This window comes from Uranotaenia lowii, chromosome 3 (genome assembly GCF_029784155.1).
Source record: "Uranotaenia lowii strain MFRU-FL chromosome 3, ASM2978415v1, whole genome shotgun sequence".
Lineage (NCBI taxonomy): Eukaryota > Metazoa > Arthropoda > Insecta > Diptera > Culicidae > Uranotaenia > Uranotaenia lowii.
This window is the reverse complement of record NC_073693.1, coordinates 189,833,560-189,858,510: the sequence shown is the minus strand read 5'-3', so window position 1 is coordinate 189,858,510 and position 24,951 is coordinate 189,833,560. Positions and strand designations below refer to the sequence as shown.

The 24,951-nt window shown below is 29.2% G+C and overlaps 1 protein-coding gene across 8 annotated transcripts in view; it reads right to left on the bottom strand.

Annotated features, from left to right (window-relative positions):
* LOC129758043 (tight junction protein ZO-1) overlaps positions 1–24,951 on the bottom strand; it is a 145,548-nt gene that overhangs the window by 72,466 nt on the left and 48,131 nt on the right. Inside the window, exon 1 of one of the 8 annotated variants that reach the window (XM_055755465.1) lies at positions 9,032–10,616. The exons of the other annotated variants lie outside the window; for them this stretch is intronic. Coding sequence (XP_055611440.1) covers positions 9,032–9,961 — 930 coding nt within the window. The 5' untranslated portion in view covers positions 9,962–10,616. Of the gene's footprint in view, positions 1–9,031; positions 10,617–24,951 lie in introns of those variants that run through there. 8 annotated transcript variants of the gene reach the window in all.

Here is a 24,951-nt window from a genome sequence, read left to right as displayed (position 1 = left end):
ACTTATAAAAAACGTATAGAACCTTACTTTCAAGATTTGATAAGTTGTCGTAAATTTGACTGTTAAAAGTAAATTTTATAAATCAACCAGGGCTTGGAAAACGAGTGTTCACAATTACCCCGTATTTCGAAAAATATGGGGTAAATATGAACACTACTGCGTGCGTGTTAGAAATTATTTTTTGATAGAAAATCATATTACACCTCATGGAGCACCAGTTGCTGAACGTCAAACTTTCAAAACAACATTTTATCTTTATTGTCGCGTTCTTACTTAAAGATGGAACTCTGAAGTTCACATTTGGCGGAACAAATGGTTTAAGGGAACTTCAGGTAACTCACGTAAAAGTTACTCAGGAACTTCCATCGCCTCTTAAAAGGTTAAAATACCGATAACTAAACTTCTAAACACCTTCAATGCAATTTCTGTTAAAAGGTAGGTTGCGTTCGCTAAGCACATTTTAAGATGCTTCTAGGTGTTTAAAGGAACTTATATGGGAATTCTAAGATACTTCTAAGTGTTTTAAGAAACTTATTTGCGGGTTCTAAGCGACATGTTAAATATGTCTGTAAATTTTATGTCATGGTATTTGTTTTGTTTATATCAGTACTTATATTAACAATGAAATTAAACGCAAAATGCAAAAAATTCTATGGTTGAAACAAATATGTAAAAGAATTTTCGGATTTTTAACATAGAAATTTCTTCAGAGCTTTTCATCATCAACCGCTGCGATTTAGGAAAGTACCATCGCTTGCTGCCAACAATTTGGAAATGATGCAGCTCAAGAAATCCCTTTCTCCAGTAGGAAACCAAATTTACCATCAGCCATGCATTCCTCTCATAAGGACATCCGCGATCATCATATTGGCCAAGACCACCCCCCACTACACAGCAAAAAAAGTAGTGTGATATTACATCAAATACCTGCACATAACTTGAGTCGCAAAAGGTACCTAATTTTACATTGTCTTGATGTACCCGGCTGTTTGGAGACAAAGAATATGTTTCGTACCGCTGATCCATATGGGCCAAATTTCCTAAAAAATAAAAAATAATGAAATTATTTTTCAAGCTGTGGGTTTGCTTAAATTTTTGATTAATTTTGGTAGTACTTACAAGCCAAACAAATACAGCTGAGGTCCGTAATCCGTTTCTTAATTTTTGAAATGAAATCAAATTTGAACGTCAACAAAGGAAAACATTGACTACTTGATGCGATATCACATAGAAGGTTGTGATATTACACTTCACGACGTATTCGAGTTGTGTACATCATTTAGATGTATTATTGCAACAGAAATCCGTAATCACCAGAAATTACATCGTCCATCGTTACATTTTTTTTTGCTGTGTACATGCGTACTTAAACATTTTGGAAAACATCGGATTTCTGCTGGAGGACTGGGTCAGTGCCGTAGGTAAGTGTCTTTTGTATAGTAATGTTTAAAGAGCGAATTTTTTGAATAAACTTTTGTTGGTGAAATATTTGTAATTGAATATTTATTTTGTCTACTGGAAGTCCTTGAAAAACGAAATTTATAAACTCTCAACCAACTGATTCGATCATCGCTCATACGCCAGCTCGAATAAACTTAGTTTAATACTAATTTTTACAGTGGCAATGGACTATTGCTGGATTGGTCGAGAGGCTGGTGAGTCTCATTGCAACCTAGAGAGCAGCGGTTCAATTCTCTAAGCGTAAGTAGCTTTCGTAATCAAAACTATGTATGTAATTAAAATAAAAAAAATCAATGAGATAGACCAGGGGTGAGCAACCTTTTGAACCAACGGGCCAATTTAATATTGAAATTTTGTCGGCGGGCCGCACTTAACTTTCTGTGATTTTTCTCCACAATTAAAACTTGTCCTCAAAGCCTAGATATTTTCTCTACAATCGATTAATAACCCCGTTTTTAAATTGAAGTTCTATATTGTCGAAATTACAGAAAAATGTTCAACTTCACATATTCTTAAGCAACTAAATCTTTGATTCAGGAATTTTTTTCCAGGTTTTTATAATTTTTAATGTTATTAAGATCACAGAAAACAGACGTACAAGCTCGAACAAAAAACCGTCAAAAAAGTGTGTAAAATTTCAAATGCTATCACCAAAAAATACGTTAGAAACAGTGCCATCTATTGCGCCGTTCAAGAGTTACAAATCAACTTTAAAGTGCCCAGTTTTCGAAAAGGCGTAATTGTAGCCAAAAAACAAAAATTAGTTCAAAAAGGGTGTTGGAATTTTTACACAAGTTTCGTGGGCTAGCTTGTACGTCTGTACTCTGTGTTAAGATATCACTGGGATAGGATTTCTAAAGCTATACTACTACTTTAATAATGTGGAATGAGTTAATTATAAGTCAAATATTTAAATTTATCGATGTTTGCTATAAATTTTCTTTCTGAAAAAAAAGCATCAGAGATAATCGCAAAAACCTTTTGGATCGAATCACATAATTTCATATATCTTTTTTTTTCATCAAGAACTAATAAATATTGTCGATAACTTTGACGCCGGCTGATTCATGTCGATAAAAAAATCTAAAATCGTTCACCCAGGCTTTATTATTAAACTTTCGTAATTTTCGTCAATATTCAGAAATAAAAAATATTTCACATAGTTTGGGTTTAATTTTTTTTTCAGTATTTGAATGCCAACAGAACAAGCCTTTTAGCCGAATTGGATAAAATAATTTTGAAAAAAATCCGCTGAGCACATTTTTTTATCATACTACTTTATTTTAGCTTGAAACGAAAATAATGACTTCTGTAACGGACTTCGCAATTTCTTTGATCATGTGTAGCTTCCGATTTTTGGCTGTTCTTCCGATTGACTTTGATGGATTTTGCTTTTCAAAGTGGTAAATAATTTGGAAAAATGTATGCTGAATACAAAAAAAACTCCAATATTACGTTATGCCAATAAACAATACAGATCCCGTTTGATTTTGGCAACACGCCCGTACATTTTGTGTTGCCAAAATCGAATGTTGCCAAAATCGAACGGTTTTTTTTTCTCAACTTTTTTCAGTTAATTTTACAAAATTACTCTTATTATTGTCAAACACGTTATTTTTGGTTAATTCTCGACCATTTGTAGTCATTTTTTAATTTTTTTCATCATGTTTTTTCCACTCCATCAGCATTTTCCACTTTTCTTGTTTTGTTTATAATGTTTGTTTTCATTTGTCATGTTTGCTGTTTTTGTCGTTCTTCATCATTTTTTTACTTGTTTTTTGTCATTTTCAGTCTTTTGTTTTAATTTGTTTTTTAACTTTTTGAATTTTTCATCTTTTTGTCATTTTTGAGTACTTTATAATTTTTTAAAAAAACTTTTGTTTTTATTGTTGCATTTCATCACCATTTCAGAACATAAAAACGTTTGTCTAAATTAAATTGGTCCTGTTATAACGAAAACTAAATGGTAATGACGATTCTAAAAACCGTTCGATTTTGACACATGTGCCAAAATCGGATGTTGCCAAAATCGAATTTTGCCAAAATCGAATGTTGCCAAAAACGAACAGGGTCTGTTTTGCATTTATGCATTGAACAGAACATAATAAATGCTTCAAATGGCAGAAAAAAAAAGTTAACAATCTGACTGATTGTGAGGCACATGCAGATAAGTGCATATTTGATCAAGTCATATAAATTTTCCCAACAATCCATAGTAGAAAAAAGTTAAGGCATAAAAATTAGAAAAAAGCTTCGCGGGCCGCACAAAAGGATCTCGCGGGCCACATGCGGCCCGCGGGTCGTGTGTTGCTCACCCCTGAGATAGACTATGAGAGACCGGCATTTTAGCAATCTGTCATCTGGTTGTCAGAGCAATCTGTCAATCGGATTTTTTTTTCGGCGCGTAGAAGTTTTTTGACCTTCTCTTAGAGGATGAATAACATTCTCTTCAGACATCTGAACGAACTTCAAAGTAGTATTCTCTTAGACAAAAACGAAAGCCGATTTAGCTTCTATGAAACCTTTTTAAAGGAATTCTGGTTGCTTGGGAATTGATAAGACACGTCGCAAAACGATTTTCGTTTCGAAAATGTATGGTTTGAGAATGGTAAACGGTCTCGTTAGATAAACTTCTAATTCACCTCCAGGACGTATTTATTTACGAGCCATAGGAAAAACTTTAAAAATTTTCGTTGTTAAAAGGGCAAAGCAAATAGTTTTTCTGTTTGAAATAATAAATAAATACTCGCGAAAAAGTTCAAATAGATTGAAAAATTAAAATTATTCAAAAATAAATGACATAAAGCTCTTCAATCTATTGATTAATATTATCTTGAGTGCGGCCCGCCGAAAAGATTTCAAATTAAATTGGCCCGTTGCTTCAAAAGGTTGCTCACCCCTGGTCTAGAAGATGACTATATGTTTGTTTTTGATATACACTGCCGGCCAAAAGTTTGGGATCACCCACTAAAAAACATGCAAATTTTGATCGTTCATATCTCAGCCGTCTTAGGACATATTGAAAATCTTCTGATCTCATTTGAAAGATAATGAGCAATAGCTATCTCGGAGGTATTTTGCTCAAATATAATGTTTTAGTTTTGAACTTAAAACTTAACCAAAAGTTATAACATTTTCAAAAAATCGCACTCAATATTCAAAGCCGATCATCTCGGGATAGGGTGGACCAAATCTCAAAATTTGAGTGGCATTAGAATCCCTATTCTTTACTTCTCAAAACACAATCAAAAAAATTTGAGAAAAAAATCAAGAATGTATTTTTAATTAATAAAATAGACACTTGAGTTATCGTCCAAAAGTTTGGGATCACTTTTTTGTATGGTGAGTTTGGGATCATTCTTATAAAAACATGTAAATTTATTTTATTCATATCTTTCTCATCTAACATCGTATTTCAGATCTGAAGGGTTCATTTGGAAGCTAAGAATTGTTGTTTTTTAATAATTTCATTTAAAAATTATATTTTAAGGTGAGAACTATAAAAAAAATCCGGGAACTTTCAAAAACACAATTAATTTTAGGTGATTTTTTTATGGTTATCACTTCAAAATATAATTTTTGAATGAATTTATTAAAAAACATCAATTCTTTAGCTTCCAAATGAACCCTTCAGATCTGTAATACGATGTTAGATGAGAAAGATATGAATAAAATAAATTTGCATGTTTTTATAAGAATGATCCCAAACTCACCATACAAAGGGGTGATCCCAAACTTTTGGACGATAACTCAAGTGTCTATTTTATTAATTAAAAATACATTCTTGATTTTTTTCTCAAATTTTTTTGATTGTGTTTTGAGAAGTAAAGAATAGGGATTCTAATGCCACTCAAATTTTGAGATTTGGTCCACCCTATCCCGAGATGATCGGCTTTGAATATTGAGTGCGATTTTTTGAAAATGTTATAACTTTTGGTTAAGTTTTAAGTTCAAAACTAAAACATTATATTTGAGCAAAATACCTCCGAGATAGCTATTGCTCATTATCTTTCAAATGAGATCAGAAGATTTTCAATATGTCCTAAGACGGCTGAGATATGAACGATCAAAATTTGCATGTTTTTTAGTGGGTGATCCCAAAATTTGGCCGGCAGTGTAGTAGCACATAATCTTAATTGTGATCATTGTCTTAATCGGTGCCAAAACTAGAAACTCGATCAATTATAGCAAGTTTGTAAACGCATACACAATAGAAACATACACACAATATGAACACTCACTTGATATAAAATGTGATTTCAATAAAGCACACGATCAGTTTAGGCTTACTAATTAGAGTGCCCCAAATGACCCGACTTTTGAAAAAGTTATACGCTGCAGGCTAAAATTGATCCTTGGCCTAGTACAAGATCTCATGCCAAATTTGGGCCAGATCGGATCACTTTTAGGGGTCGCTCAACGAGCCTGAAGTTTGTATGGGATTTTGAGACATTTTGTTGGGGAGAAACATGAAAAACCAGTTTTTCATCAATAACTTTGGTTCCCGTCGGCCGATTTCTTTCAAAAACGGATTTTCTTAAAGCCTAAACTATGACAAATATTTCATGCGAAGACTGCATTTCGACAAAAGTTAAGATAAAAAAGTTATAAGGCTTCAAAAATGGGCAAACTTTTTTAACGGTGGTATTCAGCACTGTTAATGAGCCGTCAATATGTTCGACCGCCTCGACTCATTAACAGTGATGAATACCATCCTTAAAAAAGTTAGCCCATTCTTGAAGCCTTATAACTTTCTTATCTTAACTCTAATTGAAATGCAGTCTTCGGATGAAATATTTTTCATAATTTAGGCTTTAAGAAAACCCGTTTTTGAAAGAAATCAGCCGACGGGAACCAAAGTTATTGATGAAAAACTGGTTTTTCATGTTTCTCCCGAACAAAATGTCTCAAAATCCCATACAAACTTCAGGCTCATTGAGCGACCCCTAAAAGTGATCCGATCTGGCCCAAATTTGGCATGAGATCTTGTACTAGGCCTAGGATCAATTTTAACCTGCAGCGCATAACATTTCACAGGTTTTGAATTTTCCATACAAATTTGGGGCAGTCTACTTACTATTCAATAAGAGCACATCGTTTTATTTAGCTCTGAAACCCCACAAAAGTTGATAAACGAGCCTAAAAATATTTAATATAACGATTTTACGCATGATAGCTGTCAAATAACTTCATCTTTACTTTAAAGTTACTCTTCAGAAATATTCAGTTTTAATACTAAAATTCTTGAAAGTTCTGTATAAGGGTGTATACGGTCAATGGTATTGATGGCTAGTTGGCCTCAGCCATAATCTCGAAACTTGATTTGGATTTGGCCTCATCAGATTTGGCTTGCAAGGTTGTTTTGACAAAAAACAATTTTTATTTCTTGAAATTTAAACTCAATTTTCAACTATCAACATTTCATACACATTTGATTGCAACTATAAAGGTTACTTTCAAACAAGTAACTATTAAAAACCTAAAAATTGAATACAGACTTGAAAAATGAAGTCACTTCTGAACATGTTTACATTTTACGTTAAATTTATTACTTGAACTGAGATATGAAGAGGACTTTGCAAAACATTGTTAAATTTGCTTTAGCTTATGATTTTCATAATGATGTTTAGATGAGATTTAAAAAATCAGTGCGAATATTGCAAATTTTTTAATATCCCCCCTCCTCACCGTGATGCGTCAAATCCAAAAGACAAAAGAAGGATTTCAAATTTGTTCCGATATAATTTAAAGTTAAATCGAATATTTACATAACAATGGTTAAAAGAAATCTGCTCTGAATACATTTTTTTGTAATTTCTTCATTTGAAACGGCTTATACCTTGAGGCTTAAAGTAGCTCAACTCGTTTTGTGTATTTACAATTGTGTGCGTAAGTTAAGATCATTACTTTTTGAAGAAATCTGAATTCATTGTTTCCATTTTTATTATTTATCAATCTGATTGTGAGTTTTTATTTCTGGATCGCCAGTTAAAAGCTCTGATGAATTTGTATTCTTCGTAATAATTAAGATTAAGAATTTCGTATCTGAATGGAGAACAAAAAGTCAGGATGGTTTCTTATTTTCTTTTTTATCATATACAGAAAATTATTTTCTAAAAATGCATTAAAGTTTCAATAATAATGAATCAAATTTTGATTTAAATGGAAAACCAAATTTGAACAATCGGGTTCAAACATTGTATTTAATTGTTTATTTCTAATAAAGATCCAAGAATCTCAAACTGGATACAGAATCCGAAAACTGAAAACAGAAATACAATTTTGATTTTGATAATACGGAACCAAAACCTCCGAAACAAGTAAAAGTATCTCATTTAAAATTTGATATTCCGAACAGAATTTCTATCAACGAAAGATTTTTTAAACTGTAAATAGAGGAATTTTGAACCTGGAATTAATTTTCGAGGTTTTGCCACCAGTTCGGAATACAGATTGTCACTCTTGAATAATAATATAACTAAATCATTTGAATTTGATTAGGATGGGGGGTGTTAACCCCCCCCCCCTCCTCACGTTTCGACGGTCATGCAGCTATGTGTATAATTTTTCTGCAAAGTTGCAATTCTCAAAATTGCACTTCTTTTATTGATTGAAAGGCTTTATCATAGGTTCGATATTCAGTTGACTATTTTTTTTTTTTCCAAAAGTCATTATTGTGATAAGTTGAAAAATTCAGACATACAAATGGATTGTCCAAACAGCTTCACCATATTTTTATGTTAAAAATTCACGTTACAAGGAAAATAACATAAAAAAGAGATTCATACTTGTATCAGATGTGAGAATTTGAGGTGTCGAAAAATGGCCTTTTTTTCAAAAATTCAAATATTGCAACTTCTAAACAGCTGTCGCCGCCACGTAAAAAAATGTTTCTCATGAGTCACAGAATATCATTTATCATTTAGTCCCAGAATATCATTTAAAAAAATTAAACCAAATCGAATAGAAATTGTGCACGAAGGTTTCAATCTACTAGTCGGTTAGGAATTTTAACGCTAACTTCCTGTAATGAATTAAGAAGCCATTTTAAATCTCATAAGATGAAATACGCAAAAAAGAGTATATTTATAGCTTCGAAAAAAAACATAATTGAAACTTAAAATTTTCAAAATCAGGATTCCTAATCGACGGGTTCACCCAATAATATGATGGAATGTTGCTGCAGTAAAACTGCATCCGCGATATAAAAAAAAAATCCTTTATGTTTGCAGAGTTGCAGCTTTTTTGTTGCTGATTTCTTTTTACGTAGGTATTTCGCTTCTGACCCAAACCTGTGGGTACCTACCGGACGATGAAGACAAATGAATGACTCATGGGATTAGAATTCAGTTGCCGAAAAATGAAAATAAGATAACCTACTCCCATAAAAACCTCGAACAAAAATCACCTTACAATAAAATAACAGAAAAAAAGTTTAACAAGCATAAAAGTTGATAGACTATCCTGTGTTGGCGAGTCCGCTCGCAATGAACGTTCTTGTGAGCTTGTCATTCAAACGTGCTTGCATAACGATTAGGTATCTTGCTGTGCCACTACATTGATTACATACCTTTGTCTTTCTTCTGCCACTTATGTATTTGTCATTGATCATATCTAGTATCGCCGCTGGTGAAGGTATCTTGTATCGCCTGAAGCTGTCATTCCGTCTGACACATATTCCAGTGGCAGCGGTCGGAATGATTTGCCTCTGTTTGACACCGATCGTGGCTTCTGGTTGGTTGGCCGCGATCGGCACTAGATCGGTCCGCCGGCCATGATCAATATAGTTGTTTCCATTCGGTGGCTGATACAGAACTTCCTGCCGCGGTTGATTCATCATTACATGCTGCCTGTTTGGGGGCATTAGAAGAGGATTTGTTCTGGGCAGCGTCGTCAGATAGTTATCATTGGTCGCTCGGTAGGTGGGCGTCAATTTACGGTCTATCGTCATAGTAGATATCGGGTGTACTCCCATAAATATGTGTTGTTGTTGCTGGCGATAGTCGTTAAATTTGCTTTGTTCGAATTTTGCTACATCTTTGGTGAAGAAATGACGAGGCTGAGCAAGATTGGGACCATGCTGCTGCATGCCATCGACAACAACTGGTCTAGAGCAGTCTGCTTGTTTGAGATTCTCGTACGTTGTCGCGCATTGGCTGTTGCTGTACAGCCTACCGTCAGGCGTTTTCTGTGGGTACAACTGATGCTGCCGGTAGTTGTACTCATTCAAATTGGCTGGCAGCGTGTTCGCAACAGATTGGCCGTTCAAAAACCCATTCATCTCGGGATGTTGTTTGAAGAAATGTTCCACTGGATAGAAATTTTTAGTCGTTATCGCAGACGATACGTAGGAATTGCGCTTCAGATTTCTTTTTCGAGATGATGTGCTGTTGCGCCTTTTCTGCGAACTCTTCCCACTATTGACACTGTTTGATTTTTGAACATTTTTAACACCCACATTCGATTTCGGCCCTCGCTTCATCCATTCCGGAAGTTTCATTTTGGCGCGATAAATCACGGTAGTTCATTCAAACCAAACGGACAGGAACACTTTTTTCCCTTTCGTCGATACTAATTAAATTAAAACCATTCCCTTCCTGTTTTCGTTCTTCACACTTGAACGTCTAAACTTGACCGCGCTCAAACTCACCAATGCGGGCACCGGAATTGATTTTTTCTTCATTCCACTTTGACCTGCTGAACTTTCTAACCGTTTTCTTCGTGCCACTTTCCCCCTATTAGCAAATTTCCCTTAACATATTGATGCACGCACGAATTATTAAATAATTCTAGCCGAGCAATTGCTCAAATCCTCCCACATTTTCGATACATTTCCACCCTCTTTCGATTGAACTGAACGCCGCGCTACGAAAACACAACACAACAAGTCGCGGTGATAGATGAGACTGTTGTTACCGGTATCACAATTCTATGAGGAAGCTCCACGAGCCAGGAGCAGCAATATATCCTTCGTTTCCGACATCCCGATGCGAACTAATGCGAAACGTTACTGGCTAGCATGCCAAATGGCTGATAGGACAACCCTAGCCAGACTTTCGCCAGCAAGTCGGCATCGTCGTCGTCGTCGTCCCCAAGGGCCGAAATGGCAACTCCAGACTTTGGGCAGTTGGGGGTGGACTGTAATGTAAGCTGTTCTAATACCGACAATGGCTAACACTGATTACTGGACTTTGAATGTGTTATCTTATCCATTTAAAATAAAACAAAATCGGTAACACAACACAAAAGAATGAATACTTTCAACATCTCTGAATTCTTTTAACAAGAACCTTTATTTTGAATTATTTCAGCATTTTTTCACGAAGCATTTCTATATCTGGTTGTGGAGCTATCTTACTAAATTTTAATGTGATTTTTCATTTTTCCCAATTATTCAAACTTTTTCAAACGCGCGTTACTTAATTTTCCCAAATTTCCACTGTTGAAAATTCCAATGCAACTAATCGAGTCGTTATTGTTTTTAATGCAACTCACAAGCCGAACTTTGAATAATAATTATATTATCGGTCGTTCGGCCATCGACATGCGCATTGTAATGTTTTCGTAGGTATACCTACATTAATCTCCGATGCAAACTCAGCCCATACTGTTGGGACGAATAAAAAACAACATGAAAAGGACACTGCGTTTTGAATGAGAGCGAACGACCTCATAGCATATTGTGAGAGTTTGTCTCTAAACGTAAAAATCTTGTTTCGCAAGCCTGTCAATTCTTTTAAAATTGTAAAGTGTGTCTGTTTAACTTGAGTTTAAAAAAAACATTCAGCATTCAGCCAGCATTCAGGAGTTCTGAATTTCAAAATTCAGGTTCAGATTCAGATTAAGAATACAGCTTCAGAAATCAGATTCGGAATTCAGGAAAAGAATTCAGATTCAGAACTCCAAATTCGGAATAAAAAATCAAAATTCAGAATCAGAATTCAGGATTTGAAATTATCAAGCATTTTTGTAATTGTTGCGATTTTCGTTATTTTTGTAATTGTTGTGGTTTTGTTTATTTGTTTATTTGTGTAAAAACATCAACGGATCACCTGTTGATCCTAATGATAGCTTAATAAAATAATGAGTTACAAACAAGTTAAAAACTACCTTAGTCTACACAGTCCTCGATACCATTAAAATTTTTCTTCGGAACGTGGCTCTTGAGACGTCGAAATCGAAGTACTCGGCGAAGCGGTTGAAAGTTCTAAAAATTCCTATAAGAGCGCTGTTGGCTCCGTAGTTGTTCAGCCGGATTGGAACATAGAGCTGCAGATTTTGGTTCCTTAGTCCTCGGGGTCGCACACTGAGGGGAATAGCTTCCAGCAACACGGGAGAGTCAATTCTCGACGCGAGAAGATCCGCTACGACTAAAACACGTGCAGCGTTTCGGCGGACATGAAGTGTGTCCAAATCAATAAGGCGGCAACGGCTTTCGTAACTGGGTAAACGAAACGGATCTAGCCAGTTCAAGTGTCTCAGGGCATACCGCATGAAGCGCCGCTGAATAGCCTCAATTCGTTCGGCTCCATTCTGGTAAAATGAGCACCAAACTGCTGATGCATATTCGAGAGTTGAACGAACGAGGCTGCAATACAAGCTTTTTAGGCAGTACACATCTTTAAACTCCTTTGTAACGCGAAATAAGAAGCCAAGACTTCTTGATGCTTTATCAACGATGTAATTCGTATGAGTCTTAAACTCCAGCCGATGGTCTAGGATCACGCCCAGATCGTTGATGTGGTCCACCCGGGCGATGGTTTCGTTACCAAGAGTGTACTCCGCGTGTAAACAGTTCCGCTTGCGAGAAAATGAAATGACAGCACATTTACTCCGGTTCAGAGGCAGGCAGTTGGTGTCACACCAGTGAGCGAAGGTATTGAACTGCCTTTGCAAGAAATCGATGTCCTCTTGGCTATTGATGGTGTGGAAAAGTTTGAGGTCGTCAGCATACGCAAGTTTAGGTCCATCAAGGACAGTGAGTACATCGTTAAAATAGATGACAAAAATTATCGGTCCCAAGTGGCTTCCCTGAGGCACGCCTGAACAAGCGGAGAATTGTCTTGAGAAAAAATTTCCTGTTTGAACTGATAATTTTCGTCCCGTTAGGTAGCTTCGAAACCAGTCCAGTAAAGATCCACAGAATCCTAAGCGTTCGAGTTTAACGATTGCAATATCGTGATTTACTTTATCGAAGGCAGCAGACAAATCAGTATAGATGGCGTCAGTTTGAGACTTCTTGGCAAAGCTATCTTGCACGAACGATGTGAAAGTCAGCAAATTTGTAGTCGTGGATCGTTTTGGCAAAAATCCGTGTTGATCGTTGGAAAAGTATTGCTTCGTGGACGAAAAAATTGGATCCAGAACAACCAATTCAAACAGTTTTGCTATCGAACAAAGAGCTGAAATTCCGCGGTAGTTGTTTATATCTTTCTTATCTCCTTTTTTGTGAACAGGGAACATGTAAGCTTCTTTCCAAAGCGAGGGAAAGATTGCGAAGTCCAGCGAAGCTCGAAAAATGTGTCTAATGGGAGTCAGTAGGTGTGGCATGAAACGTTTCAAGAAGATGGCTGGTATCCCGTCCGGACCCGTAGAAGATGAATTTTTAAGCTTAGCTGTCGCCTTCAAAATGGCTGCGTCATCGAATGTGATACCGTTCAAGGAAGAATCTAGAGGTGAAATATTTCTTACAGCCATATCCAGTTGCTCTGAGGAAATGGACCCCGTTGTGAAAACGCTTGAAAACTTCTCAGCAAAAAGATTACATATTTCAGGATCGGTGTTAGCTGAGTTGCCGTTCAAGAACATTTGAGACGGAAGTCCGGATTCTTTCCGCTGATTTTTGACGTACTTCCAGAAAGATTTCGGATTGGTTTTAAAATTGCGTTGTAGTCGGTGAAGATAGTTCTGGTAGCAACGCCTGCAGCTTTTTTTGTACGCTGTGTTTAGTTTGCGGTAATCTTCTTTTGTGCAGAGGGACTTGTGCTTGCTGTAGTATCGGAGAGCACGGTTTTTAGCCGTTTTCAATTGTCGCAGCTGGTTAGTGACCCAGGGAGCTCGAGGGTTGGAAGGTAAGCTGCGTTTCGGAACATGACGATCGATTATGTAGTTTAGTATGTTTGAGAAAGTCGCAGCGGCAGCATTGGGGTTAGAGAGATCGAGCTCGTTCTCCCATTCGATGGAACCTAAGACGCGAGAGATAGCTTCGTAATCGGCGTTTTTAAAGTCCTGGTAGAAGGAAGCAGTTTCCTCTAAGGGGGCGTTAATGTTAGTGACATCGAGTGAGACCACTAAAGCTGGATGATGAGAAACCACTTTGACGAGAGGAGCGGGAGCTAAATCAATTGTCGGATTCCTGAAGCCTTCGTTAATGAAGCAGAGGTCTAGCATACGGCCATTTTCGTTTTCGAAGCTGTTGATCTGGCGAAGAGTCGCGGTGCTCAAAGAGTCCAGGAAGATGTTGGAAGGAGCCGAGAAATAGGAGCGCATAGGATCTGGGAACAAAAAGGCACCGTGGGATGGGCACCATTTCAAGCCAGGCATGTTGAAATCACCGATAACAAGAATATCATCTACGGGAGAGCAGATTGAGCTAACTTTGTAGAGGCAGCGCGAGAAAGACTCAGCTACAACCAGATCACTAGAGCGATCAGGAGGCACGTACACTACGCATAAGTACAGTTTCCGGTCACCGAGATCAATGCGGGCCCAAAGAAGTTCCAAATCGTTCCAGGAATTGTCTTCGATCAGCTGAGCCGTGAGTCTGGACTTTACGGCAAGCAAAACTCCGCCACCAGATGATTTTTTGCTGTTCAGGGGGCTTCGATCGCAACGGAATACTACATAGTCTGGGCCGATAATTTGACTAGATAAGGTGCGGTTTTCGTTATTTTTGTAATTTTTGTAATTTTTGTAATTTTTGTAATTTTTGTTATTTTTGTAATTTTTGTAATTTTTGTAATTTTTACATTTTTTGTAATTTTTTGTAAATTTGGAGTTTTTGTCATTTTTGTCATTTTTGTCATTTTTGTCATTTTTGTCATTTTTGTCATTTTTGTCATTTTTGACATTTTTGTCATTTTTGTCATTTTTGTCATTTTTGTCATTTTTGTCATTTTTGTCATTTTTGTCATTTTTGTCATTTTTGTCATTTTTGTCATTTTTGTCAATTTTTTGTCATTTTTGTCATTTTTGTCATTTTTGTTATTTTTGTCATTTTTGTCATTTTTGTCATTTTTGTCATTTTTGTCATTTTTGTCATTTTTGTCATTTTTGTAATTTTTGTAATTTTTGTAATTTTTGTAATTTATGTAATTTTTGTAATTTTTGTAATTTTTGTAATTTTTGTAATTTTTGTAATTTTTGTAATTTTTGTAATTTTTGTAATTTTTGTAATTTTTGTAATTTTTGTAATTTTTGTAATTTTTGTAATTTTTGTAATTTTTGTAATTTTTGTTATTTTTGTAATTTTTGTAATTTTTGTAATTTTTGAAATTTTTGTAATTTATGTAATTTTTGTCATTTTCGTAATTTTTGTAATTTTTGAAATTTTTGTAATTTTTGTAATTTTTGTAATTTTTGTAATTTTTGTAATTTTTGTAATTTTTGTAATTTTTGTAATTTTTGTAATTTTTGTAATTTTTGTAATTTTTGTAATTTTTGTAATTTTTGTTATTTTTATTATTTTTGTAATTTTAAATTTTTGTAATTTTTGTAATTTTTGTAATTTTTGTAATTTTTGTAATTTTTGTAATTTTTGTAATTCTTGTAATTTTTGTATTTTTAGTATTTTTTGTAATTTTTGTAATGTTTGTAATTTTTGTAATTTTTATAATTTTTGTAATTTTTGTAATTTTTGTAATTTTTGTAATTTTTGTAATTTTTGTAATTTTTGTTATTTTTGTAATTTTAAATTTTTGTAATTTTTGTAATGTTTGTAATTTTTGTAATTTTTGTAATTTTTGTAATTTTTGTAATTCTTGTAATTTTTGTATTTTTAGTATTTTTTGTAATTTGTGTAATGTTTGTAATTTTTGTAATTTTTGTAATTTTTGTAATTTTTGTAATTTTTGTAATTTTTGTAATTTTTGTGATTTCTGTAATTTTTGTAATTTTTGTAATTTTTGTAATTTTTGTAATTTTTGTCATTTTTGTTATTTTTGTCATTTTTGTCATTTTTGTCATTTTTGTCATTTTTGTCATTTTTGTCATTTTTGTCATTTTTGTCATTTTTGTCATTTTTGTCATTTTTGTCATTTTTGTCATTTTTGTCATTTTTGTCATTTTTGTCATTTTTGTTATTTTTGTTATTTTTGTCATTTTTGTAATTTTTGTCATTTTTGTCATTTTTGTCATTTTTGTAATTTTTGTAATTTTTGTAATTTTTGTAATTTTTGTCATTTTTGTCATTTTTGTCATTTTTGTCATTTTTGTCATTTTTGTCATTTTTGCCATTTTTGTCATTTTTGTCATTTTTGTCAATTTTGTCAATTTTGTCATTTTTGTCATTTTTGTCATTTTTGTCATTTTTGTCATTTTTGTCATTTTTGTCATTTTTGTCATTTTTGTCATTTTTGTCATTTTTGTCATTTTTGTCATTTTTGTCATTTTTGTCATTTTTGTCATTTTTGTCATTTTTGTCATTTTTGTCATTTTTGTCATTTTTGTCATTTTTGTCATTTTTGTCATTTTTGTCATTTTTGTCATTTTTGTCATTTTTGTCATTTTTGTCATTTTTGTCATTTTTGTCATTTTTGTCATTTTTGTCATTTTTGTCATTTTTGTCATTTTTGTCATTTTTGTCATTTTTGTCATTTTTGTCATTTTTGTCATTTTTGTCATTTTTGTCATTTTTGTCATTTTTGTCATTTTTGTCATTTTTGTCATTTTTGTCATTTTTGTCATTTTTGTCATTTTTGTCATTTTTGTCATTTTTGTCATTTTTGTCATTTTTGTCATTTTTGTCATTTTTGTCATTTTTGTCATTTTTGTCATTTTTGTCATTTTTGTCATTTTTGTCATTTTTGTCATTTTTGTCATTTTTGTCATTTTTGTCATTTTTGTCATTTTTGTCATTTTTGTCATTTTTGTCATTTTTGTCATTTTTGTCATTTTTGTCATTTTTGTCATTTTTGTCATTTTTGTCATTTTTGTCATTTTTGTCATTTTTGTCATTTTTGTCATTTTTGTCATTTTTGTCATTTTTGTCATTTTTGTCATTTTTGTCATTTTTGTCATTTTTGTCATTTTTGTCATTTTTGTCATTTTTGTCATTTTTGTCATTTTTGTCATTTTTGTCATTTTTGTCATTTTTGTCATTTTTGTCATTTTTGTCATATTTGTCATTTTTGTCATTTTTGTCATTTTTGTCATTTTTGTCATTTTTGTCATTTTTGTCATTTTTGTCATTTTTGTCATTTTTGTCATTTTTGTCATTTTTGTCATTTTTGTCATTTTTGTCATTTTTGTTGTCATTTTTGTCATTTTTGTCATTTTTGTCATTTTTGTCATTTTTGTTGTCATTTTTGTCATTTTTGTTATTTTTGTCATTTTTGTCATTTTTGTCATTTTTGTCATTTTTGTCATTTTTGTCATTTTTGTCATTTTTGTCATTTTTGTCATTTTTGTCATTTTTGTAATTTTTGTCATTTTTGTCATTTTTGTCATTTTTGTCATTTTTGTAATTTTTGTCATTTTTGTCATTTTTGTCATTTTTGTCATTTTTGTCATTTTTGTCATTTTTGTCATTTTTGTCATTTTTGTCATTTTTGTCATTTTTGTCATTTTTGTCATTTTTGTCATTTTTGTCATTTTTGTCATTTTTGTCATTTTTGTCATTTTTGCCATTTTTGTCATTTTTGTCATTATTGTCATTTTTGTCATTTTTGTCATTTTTGTCATTTTTGTCATTTTTGTCATTTTTGTCATTTTTGTCATTTTTGTCATTTTTGTCATTTTTGTCATTTTTGTCATTTTTGTCATTTTTGTCACTTTTGTTATTTTTGTCATTTTTGTCATTTTTGTCATTTTTGTCATTTTTGTCATTTTTGTCATTTTTGTCATTTTTGTCATTTTTGACATTTTTGTCATTTTTGTCATTTTTGTCATTTTTGTCATTTTTGTCATTTTTGTCATTTTTGTCATTTTTGTCATTTTTGTCATTTTTGTCATTTTTGTCATTTTTGTCATTTTTGTCATTTTTGTCATTTTTGTCATTTTTGTCATTTTTGTCATTTTTGTCATTTTTGTCATTTTTGTCATTTTTGTCATTTTTGTCATTTTTGTCATTTTTGTCATTTTTGTCATTTTTGTCATTTTTGTCATTTTTGTCATTTTTGTCATTTTTGTCATTTTTGTCATTTTTGTCATTTTTGTCATTTTTTTCATTTTTGTCATTTTTGTCATTTTTGTCATTTTTGTCATTTTTGTCATTTTTGTCATTTTTGTCATTTTTGTCATTTTTGTCATTTTTGTCATTTTTGTCATTTTTGTCATTTTTGTCATTTTTGTCATTTTTGTCATTTTTGTCATTTTTGTCATTTTTGTCATTTTTGTCATTTTTGTCATTTTTGTCATTTTTGTCATTTTTGTCATTTTTGTCATTTTTGTCATTATTGTCATTTTTGTCATTTTTGTCATTTTTTCTTTTTTGTCATTTTTGTCATTTTTGTCATTTTTGTCATTTTTATCATTTTTGTCATTTTTGTCATTTTTGTCATTTTTGTCATTTTTGTCATTTTTGTCATTTTTGTTATTTTTGTCATTTTTGTCATTTTTGTCATTTTTGTCATTTTTGTCATTTTTTTCATTTTTGTCATTTTTGTCATTTTTGTCATTTCGGTCATTTTTGTCATTTTTGTCATTTTTGTCATTTTTGTTATTTTTGTTATTTTTGTCATTTTTGTCATTTTTGTCATGTTTGTCATTTTTGTCATTTTTGTTAATTTTGTCATTTTTGTCATTTTTGTCATTTTTGTCATTTTTGTCATTTTTGTCATTTTTGTCATTTTTGTCATTTTTGTCATTTTTGTCATTTTTGTCATTTTTGTCATTTTTGTCATTTTTGTCATTTTTGTCATTTTTGTCATTTTTGTCATTTTTGTCATTTTTGTCATTTTTGTCATTTTTGTCATTTTTGTCATTTTTGTCATTTTTGTCATTTTTGTCATTTTTGTCATTTTTGTCATTTTTGTCATTTTTGTCATTTTTGTCATTTTTGTCATTTTTGTCATTTTTGTCATTTTTGTCATTTTTGTCATTTTTGTCATTTTTGTCATTTTTGTCATTTTTGTCATTTTTGTCATTTTTGTCATTTTTGTCATTTTTGTCATTTTTGTCATTTTTGTCATTTTTGTCATTTTTGTCATAATTGTCATTTTTGTCATTTTTGTCATTTTTGTCATTTTTGTCATTTTTGTCATTTTTGTCATTTTTGTCATTTTTGTCATTTTTGTCATTTTTGTCATTTTTGTCATTTTTGTCATTTTTGTCATTTTTGTCATTTTTGTCATTTTTGTCATTTTTGTCATTTTTGTCATTTTTGTCATTTTTGTCATTTTTGTCATTTTTGTCATTTTTGTCATTTTTGTCATTTTTGTCATTTTTGTCATTTTTGTCATTTTTGTCATTTTTGTCATTTTTGTCATTTTTGTCATTTTTGTCATTTTTGTCATTTTTGTCATTTTTGTCATTTTTGTCATTTTTGTCATTTTTGTCATTTTTGTCATTTTTGTCATTTTTGTCATTTTTGTCATTTTTGTCATTTTTGTCATTTTTGTCATTTTTGTAATTTTTGTCATTTTTGTCATTTTTGTCCTTTTTTGTCATTTTTGTCATTTTTGTCATTTTTGTCATTTTTGTCTATTTTGTCATGTTTGTAATTTTTGTCATTTTTTTCATTTTTGTCATTTTTGTCATTTATGTCATTTTTGTCATTTTTGTCATTTTTGTCATTTTTGTCATTTTTGTCATTTTTGTCATTTTTGTCATTTTTGTCATTTTTGTCATTTTTGTCATTTTTGTCATTTTTGTCATTTTTATCATTTTTGTCACTTTTGTCATTTTTGTCATTTTTGTCATTTTTGTCATTTTTGTCATTTTTGTCATTTTTGTCATTTTTGTCATTTTTGTCATTTTTGTCATTTTTGTCATTTTTGTCATTTTTGTCATTTTTGTCATTTTTGTCATTTTTGTCATTTTTGTCATTTTTGTCATTTTTGTCATTTTTGTCATTTTTGTCATTTTTGTCATTTTTGTCATTTTTGTCATTTTTGTCATTTTTGTCATTTTTGTCATTTTTGTCATTTTTGTCATTTTTGTCATTTTTGTCATTTTTGTCATTTTTGTCATTTTTGTCATTTTTGTCATTTTTGTCATTTTTGTCATTTTTATCATTTTTATCATTTTTGTCATTTTTGTCATTTTTGTCATTTTTGTCATTTTTGTCATTTTTGTCATTTTTGTCATTTTTGTCATTTTTGTCATTTTTGTCATTTTTGTCATTTTTGTCATTTTTGTCATTTTTGTCATTTTTGTCATTTTTGTCATTTTTGTCATTTTTGTCATTTTGGTTATTTCTGGGATTTTTTGTAATTTTTGTAATTTTTGTAACTTTTGTAATTTTTGTAATTTTTAATTTTTGTAATTTTTGTCATTTTAGTAATTTTTGTAACTTTTGTTATTTTTGTAATTAAAGTATTTTTTGTCATTTTTGTAATTTTTGTCGTTTTTGTAATTTTTCTAATTTTAGTTATTTTTGTGATTTTAGTTATTTTTGTGATTTTTGTAATTTTTGTAAATTTTTAATTTTTGTAATTTTTGTCATTTTTTGATTTGGGTTTTCATTTTTGCAATTTTTGTTATTTTTGTAATTTTTGTAACTTTTGTTATTCTTGCAATAAAAGCATTTTTTGTAATTTTAGTAATTTTAGTAATTTTTCTTATTTTTGTTAATTTTGTAATTTTTGTCATTTTTGTAATTTTTGTAATTTTTGTAATTTTTATAATTTTTGTAATTTTTGTAATTTTTGTAATTTTTGTAATTTTTGTAATTTTTGTAATTTTTGTAATTTTTGTAATTTTTGTAATTTTTGTAATTTTTGTTATTTTTGTTATTTTTGTAATTTTTGTAATTTTTGTAATTTTTGTAATTTTTGTAATTTTTGTAATTTTTGTCATTTTTGTCATTTTTGTCATTTTTGTCATTTTTGTCATTTTTGTTAGTTTTGTCATTTTTGTCATTTTTGTCATTTTTGTCATTTTTGTCATTTTTGTCATTTTTGTCATTTTTGTCATTTTTGTCATTTTTGTCATTTTTGTCCTTTTTTGTCATTTTTGTCATTTTTGTCTATTTTGTCATTTTTGTCATTTTTGTCATTTTTTTCATTTTTTTCATTTTTGTCATTTTTGTCATTTATGTCATTTTTGTCATTTTTGTCATTTTTGTCATTTTTGTCATTTTTGTCATTTTTGTCATTTTTGTCATTTTTGTCATTTTGTCATTTTTGTCATTTTTGTCATTTTTGTCATTTTTGTCATTTTTGTCATTTTTGTCATTTTTGTCATTTTTGTCATTTTTGTCATTTTTGTCATTTTTGTCATTTTTGTCATTTTTGTCATTTTTGTCATTTTTGTCATTTTTGTCATTTTTGTCATTTTTGTCATTCTTGTCATTTTTGTCATTTTTGTCATTTTTGTCATTTTTGTCATTTTTGTCATTTTTGTCATTTTTGTCATGTTTATCATTTTTGTCATTTTTGTCATTTTTGTCATTTTTGTCATTTTTGTCATTTTTGTCATTTTTGTCATTTTTGTCATTTTTGTCATTTTTGTCATTTTTGTCATTTTTGTCATTTTGGTTATTTCTGGGATTTTTTGTAATTTTTGTAATTTTTGTAACTTTTGTAATTTTTGTAATTTTTAATTTTTGTAATTTTTGTAATTTTTGTCATTTTAGTAATTTTTGTAACTTTTGTTATTTTTGTAATTAAAGTATTTTTTGTCATTTTTGTAATTTTTGTCATTTTTGTAATTTTTCTAATTTTAGTTATTTTTGTGATTTTTGTAATTTTTGTAAATTTTTAATTTTTGTTATTTTTGTCATTTTTTAATTTGGGTTTTCATTTTTGCAATTTTTGTTATTTTTGTAATTTTTGTAACTTTTGTTATTCTTGCAATAAAAGCATTTTTTGTAATTTTAGTAATTTTAGTAATTTTTCTTATTTTTGTTAATTTTGTAATTTTTGTAATTTTTGTAATTTTTGTAATTTTTGTAATTTTTGTAATTTTTGTAATTTTTGTAATTTTTGTAATTTTTGTAATTTTTGTAATTTTTGTAATTTTTGTAATTTTTGTAATTTTTGTAATTTTTGTAATTTTTGTAATTTTTGTAATTTTTGTAATTTTTGTAATTTTTGTAATTTTTGTAATTTTTGTAATTTTTGTTATTTTTGTAATTTTTGTAATTTTTGTAATTTTTGTAATTTTTGTAATTTTTGTAATTTTTGTAATTTTTGTAATTTTTGTAATTTTTGTAATTTTTGTAATGTTTGTAATTTTTTATAATTTTTGTAATTTTTGTCATTTTTGTAATTTTTGTAATTTTGTAATTTTTGTAATTTTTGCAATTTTTGTAATTTTTGTAATTTTTTTCATTTTTGTCATTTTTTTCATTTTGTAATTTTTGTAATTTTGGTTATATTTAAAATTTTTTAATTTTTGTAATTTTTTGTAATTTTTGTAATTTTTGCAATTTTTGTAATGTTTGTAATTTTTTTCATTTTTGTCATTTTTTTCATTTTTGTCATTTTTTTCATTTTTGTCATTTTTGTCATTTTTGTCATTTTTGTCATTTCGGGCATTTTTGTCATTTTTGTCATTTTTGTCATTTTTGTCATTTTTGTCATTTTTGTTATTTTTGTTATTTTTGTCATTTTTGTCATTTTTGTCATTTTTGTCATTTTTGTCATTTTTGTTAATTTTGTAATTTTGTAATTTTTGTCATTTTTGTCATTTTTGTCATTTTTGTCATTTTTGTCATTTTTGTCATTTTTGTCATTTTTGTCATTTTTGTCATTTTTGTCATTTTTGTCATTTTTGTCATTTTTGTCATTTTTGTCATTTTTGTCATTTTTGTCATTTTTGTCATTTTTGTCATTTTTGTCATTTTTGTCATTTTTGTCATTTTTGTCATTTTTGTCATTTTTGTCATTTTTGTCATTTTTGTCATTTTTGTCATTTTTGTCATTTTTGTCATTTTTGTCATTTTTGTCATTTTTGTCATTTTTGTCATTTTTGTCATTTTTGTCATTTTTGTCATTTTTGTCATTTTTGTCATTTTTGTCATTTTTGTCATTTTTGTCATTTTTGTCATTTTTGTCATTTTTGTCATTTTTGTCATTTTTGTCATTTTTGCCATTTTTGTCATTTTTGTCCTTTTTTGTCATTTTTGTCATTTTTGTCATTTTTGTCATTTTTGTCATTTTTGTCCTTTTTTGTCATTTTTGTCATTTTTGTCATTTTTGTCTATTTTGTCATGTTTGTATTTTTTTTCATTTTTTTCATTTTTTTCATTTTTGTCATTTATGTCATTTATGTCATTTTTGTCATTTTTGTCATTTTTGTCATTTTTGTCATTTTTGTCATTTTTGTCATTTTTGTCATTTTTGTCATTTTTGTCATTTTTGTCATTTTTGTCATTTTTGTCATTTTTGTCATTTTTGTCATTTTTGTCATTTTTGTCATTTTTGTCATTTTTGTCATTTTTGTCATTTTTGTCATTTTTGTCATTTTTGTCATTTTTGTCATTTTTGTCATTTTTGTCATTTTTGTCATTTTTGTCATTTTTGTCATTTTTGTCATTTTTGTCATTTTTGTCATTTTTGTCATTTTTGTCATTTTTGTCATTTTTGTCATTTTTGTCATTTTTGTCATTTTTGTCATTTTTGTCATTTTTGTCATTTTTGTCATTTTTGTCATTTTTGTCATTTTTGTCATTTTTGTCATTTTTGTCATTTTTGTCATTTTTGTCATTTTTGTCATTTTGGTAATTTCTGGGATTTGTAATTTTTGTCATTTTTGTAATTTTTGTAATTTTTGTAATTTTTGTAATTTTTGTAATTTTTGTAATTTTTGTAATTTATGTCATTTTTGTAATTTTTGTAATTTTTGTAATTTTTGTAATTTCTGTAATTTTTGTAATTTTTGTAATTTTTGTAATGTTTGTAATTTTTTATAATTTTTGTAATTTTTGTAATTTTTGCAATTTTTGTAATTTTTGTAATTTTTTTCATTTTTGTCAATTTTTTCATTTTTGTAATTTTTGTAATTTTGGTTATATTTGAAATTTTTTAATTTTTGTAATTTTTGTAATTTTTTGTAATTTTTGTAATTTTTGCAATTTTTGTAATTTTTGCAATTTTTTTCATTTTTGTCATTTTTTTCATTTTTGTAATTTTTGTAATTTTGGTTATATTTGAAATATTTTAATTTTTGTAATTTTTGTAAATTTTTGTATTTTTTGTAATTTTTGTTGTTTTTATTATTTTTGTAATTTTCGTAATTTTCGTAATTTTTATAATTTTTGTAATTTTTGTAATTTTTGTAATTTTTGTAATTATTGTTATTTTTGTAATTTTTGTAATTTTTATAATTTTTATTTAATTTTTGTAATTTTTGTAATTTGTCTAATTTTTGTAATTTTTGTTATTTTTAATTTTTGTAATGTTTGTAATTTTTGTAGTTTTTGTAATTTTTGTTATTTTCGTAATTGTTATTATTTTTATAGCTTTTTTACTTTATGTTATTTTTGTAATATTTGTTTTATCCTTTAAGTTTTATAATTTTAGTCATTGATTTTATTGTTTAGTTTCTGTAATATATTACTTTTGTTTTTTTTTAGATTTTTATGATTAGTTTTTGAAGTATTTTCTGAAATTTTTAATTTTGCATAATTTTGAAAAATTGTTAATTTTTTCTCCTTTTTTATTTTTTGCTACTCTTCTATTTTTTGTATTTTTTGTTTTGTTTTATTTTGATACTTTTGTATTTTTTGTCGTGTTTAGTAATGCCCCTAAAGTTTATTTTATTTTATTTTTTCAACCTTTGTTATTTTAAGTTTTGTTTTTTTTTTTCTCACTCTTATTTGTGTTGTGGGCCTACTTGGTTGAATAATTCAATTGTTTTGATGCAGTATTTTTTGTAGTTTTTGACACTTTTATCTTATGTCACTATTTTCTTTTGTCAACCCGAAATCCTCGAAAATCCCGAAGGAGGAAATAAATAAAGTTTAGGGTTTGATTGACAAATAAGATAAATTTCACAAAAAAAAAACAAACAACTGCGTGATCAATGATCACTGATCATGCATAAAAGATTTTGTCCAATTTTATCCAATTTATTGAATACTTTCATTATTTTTTATCATAGTCAACTTCATTGATTAGATATTTACTAAGGAACCATTTATGTTACAAGCAGTTGCTTAATAATGAG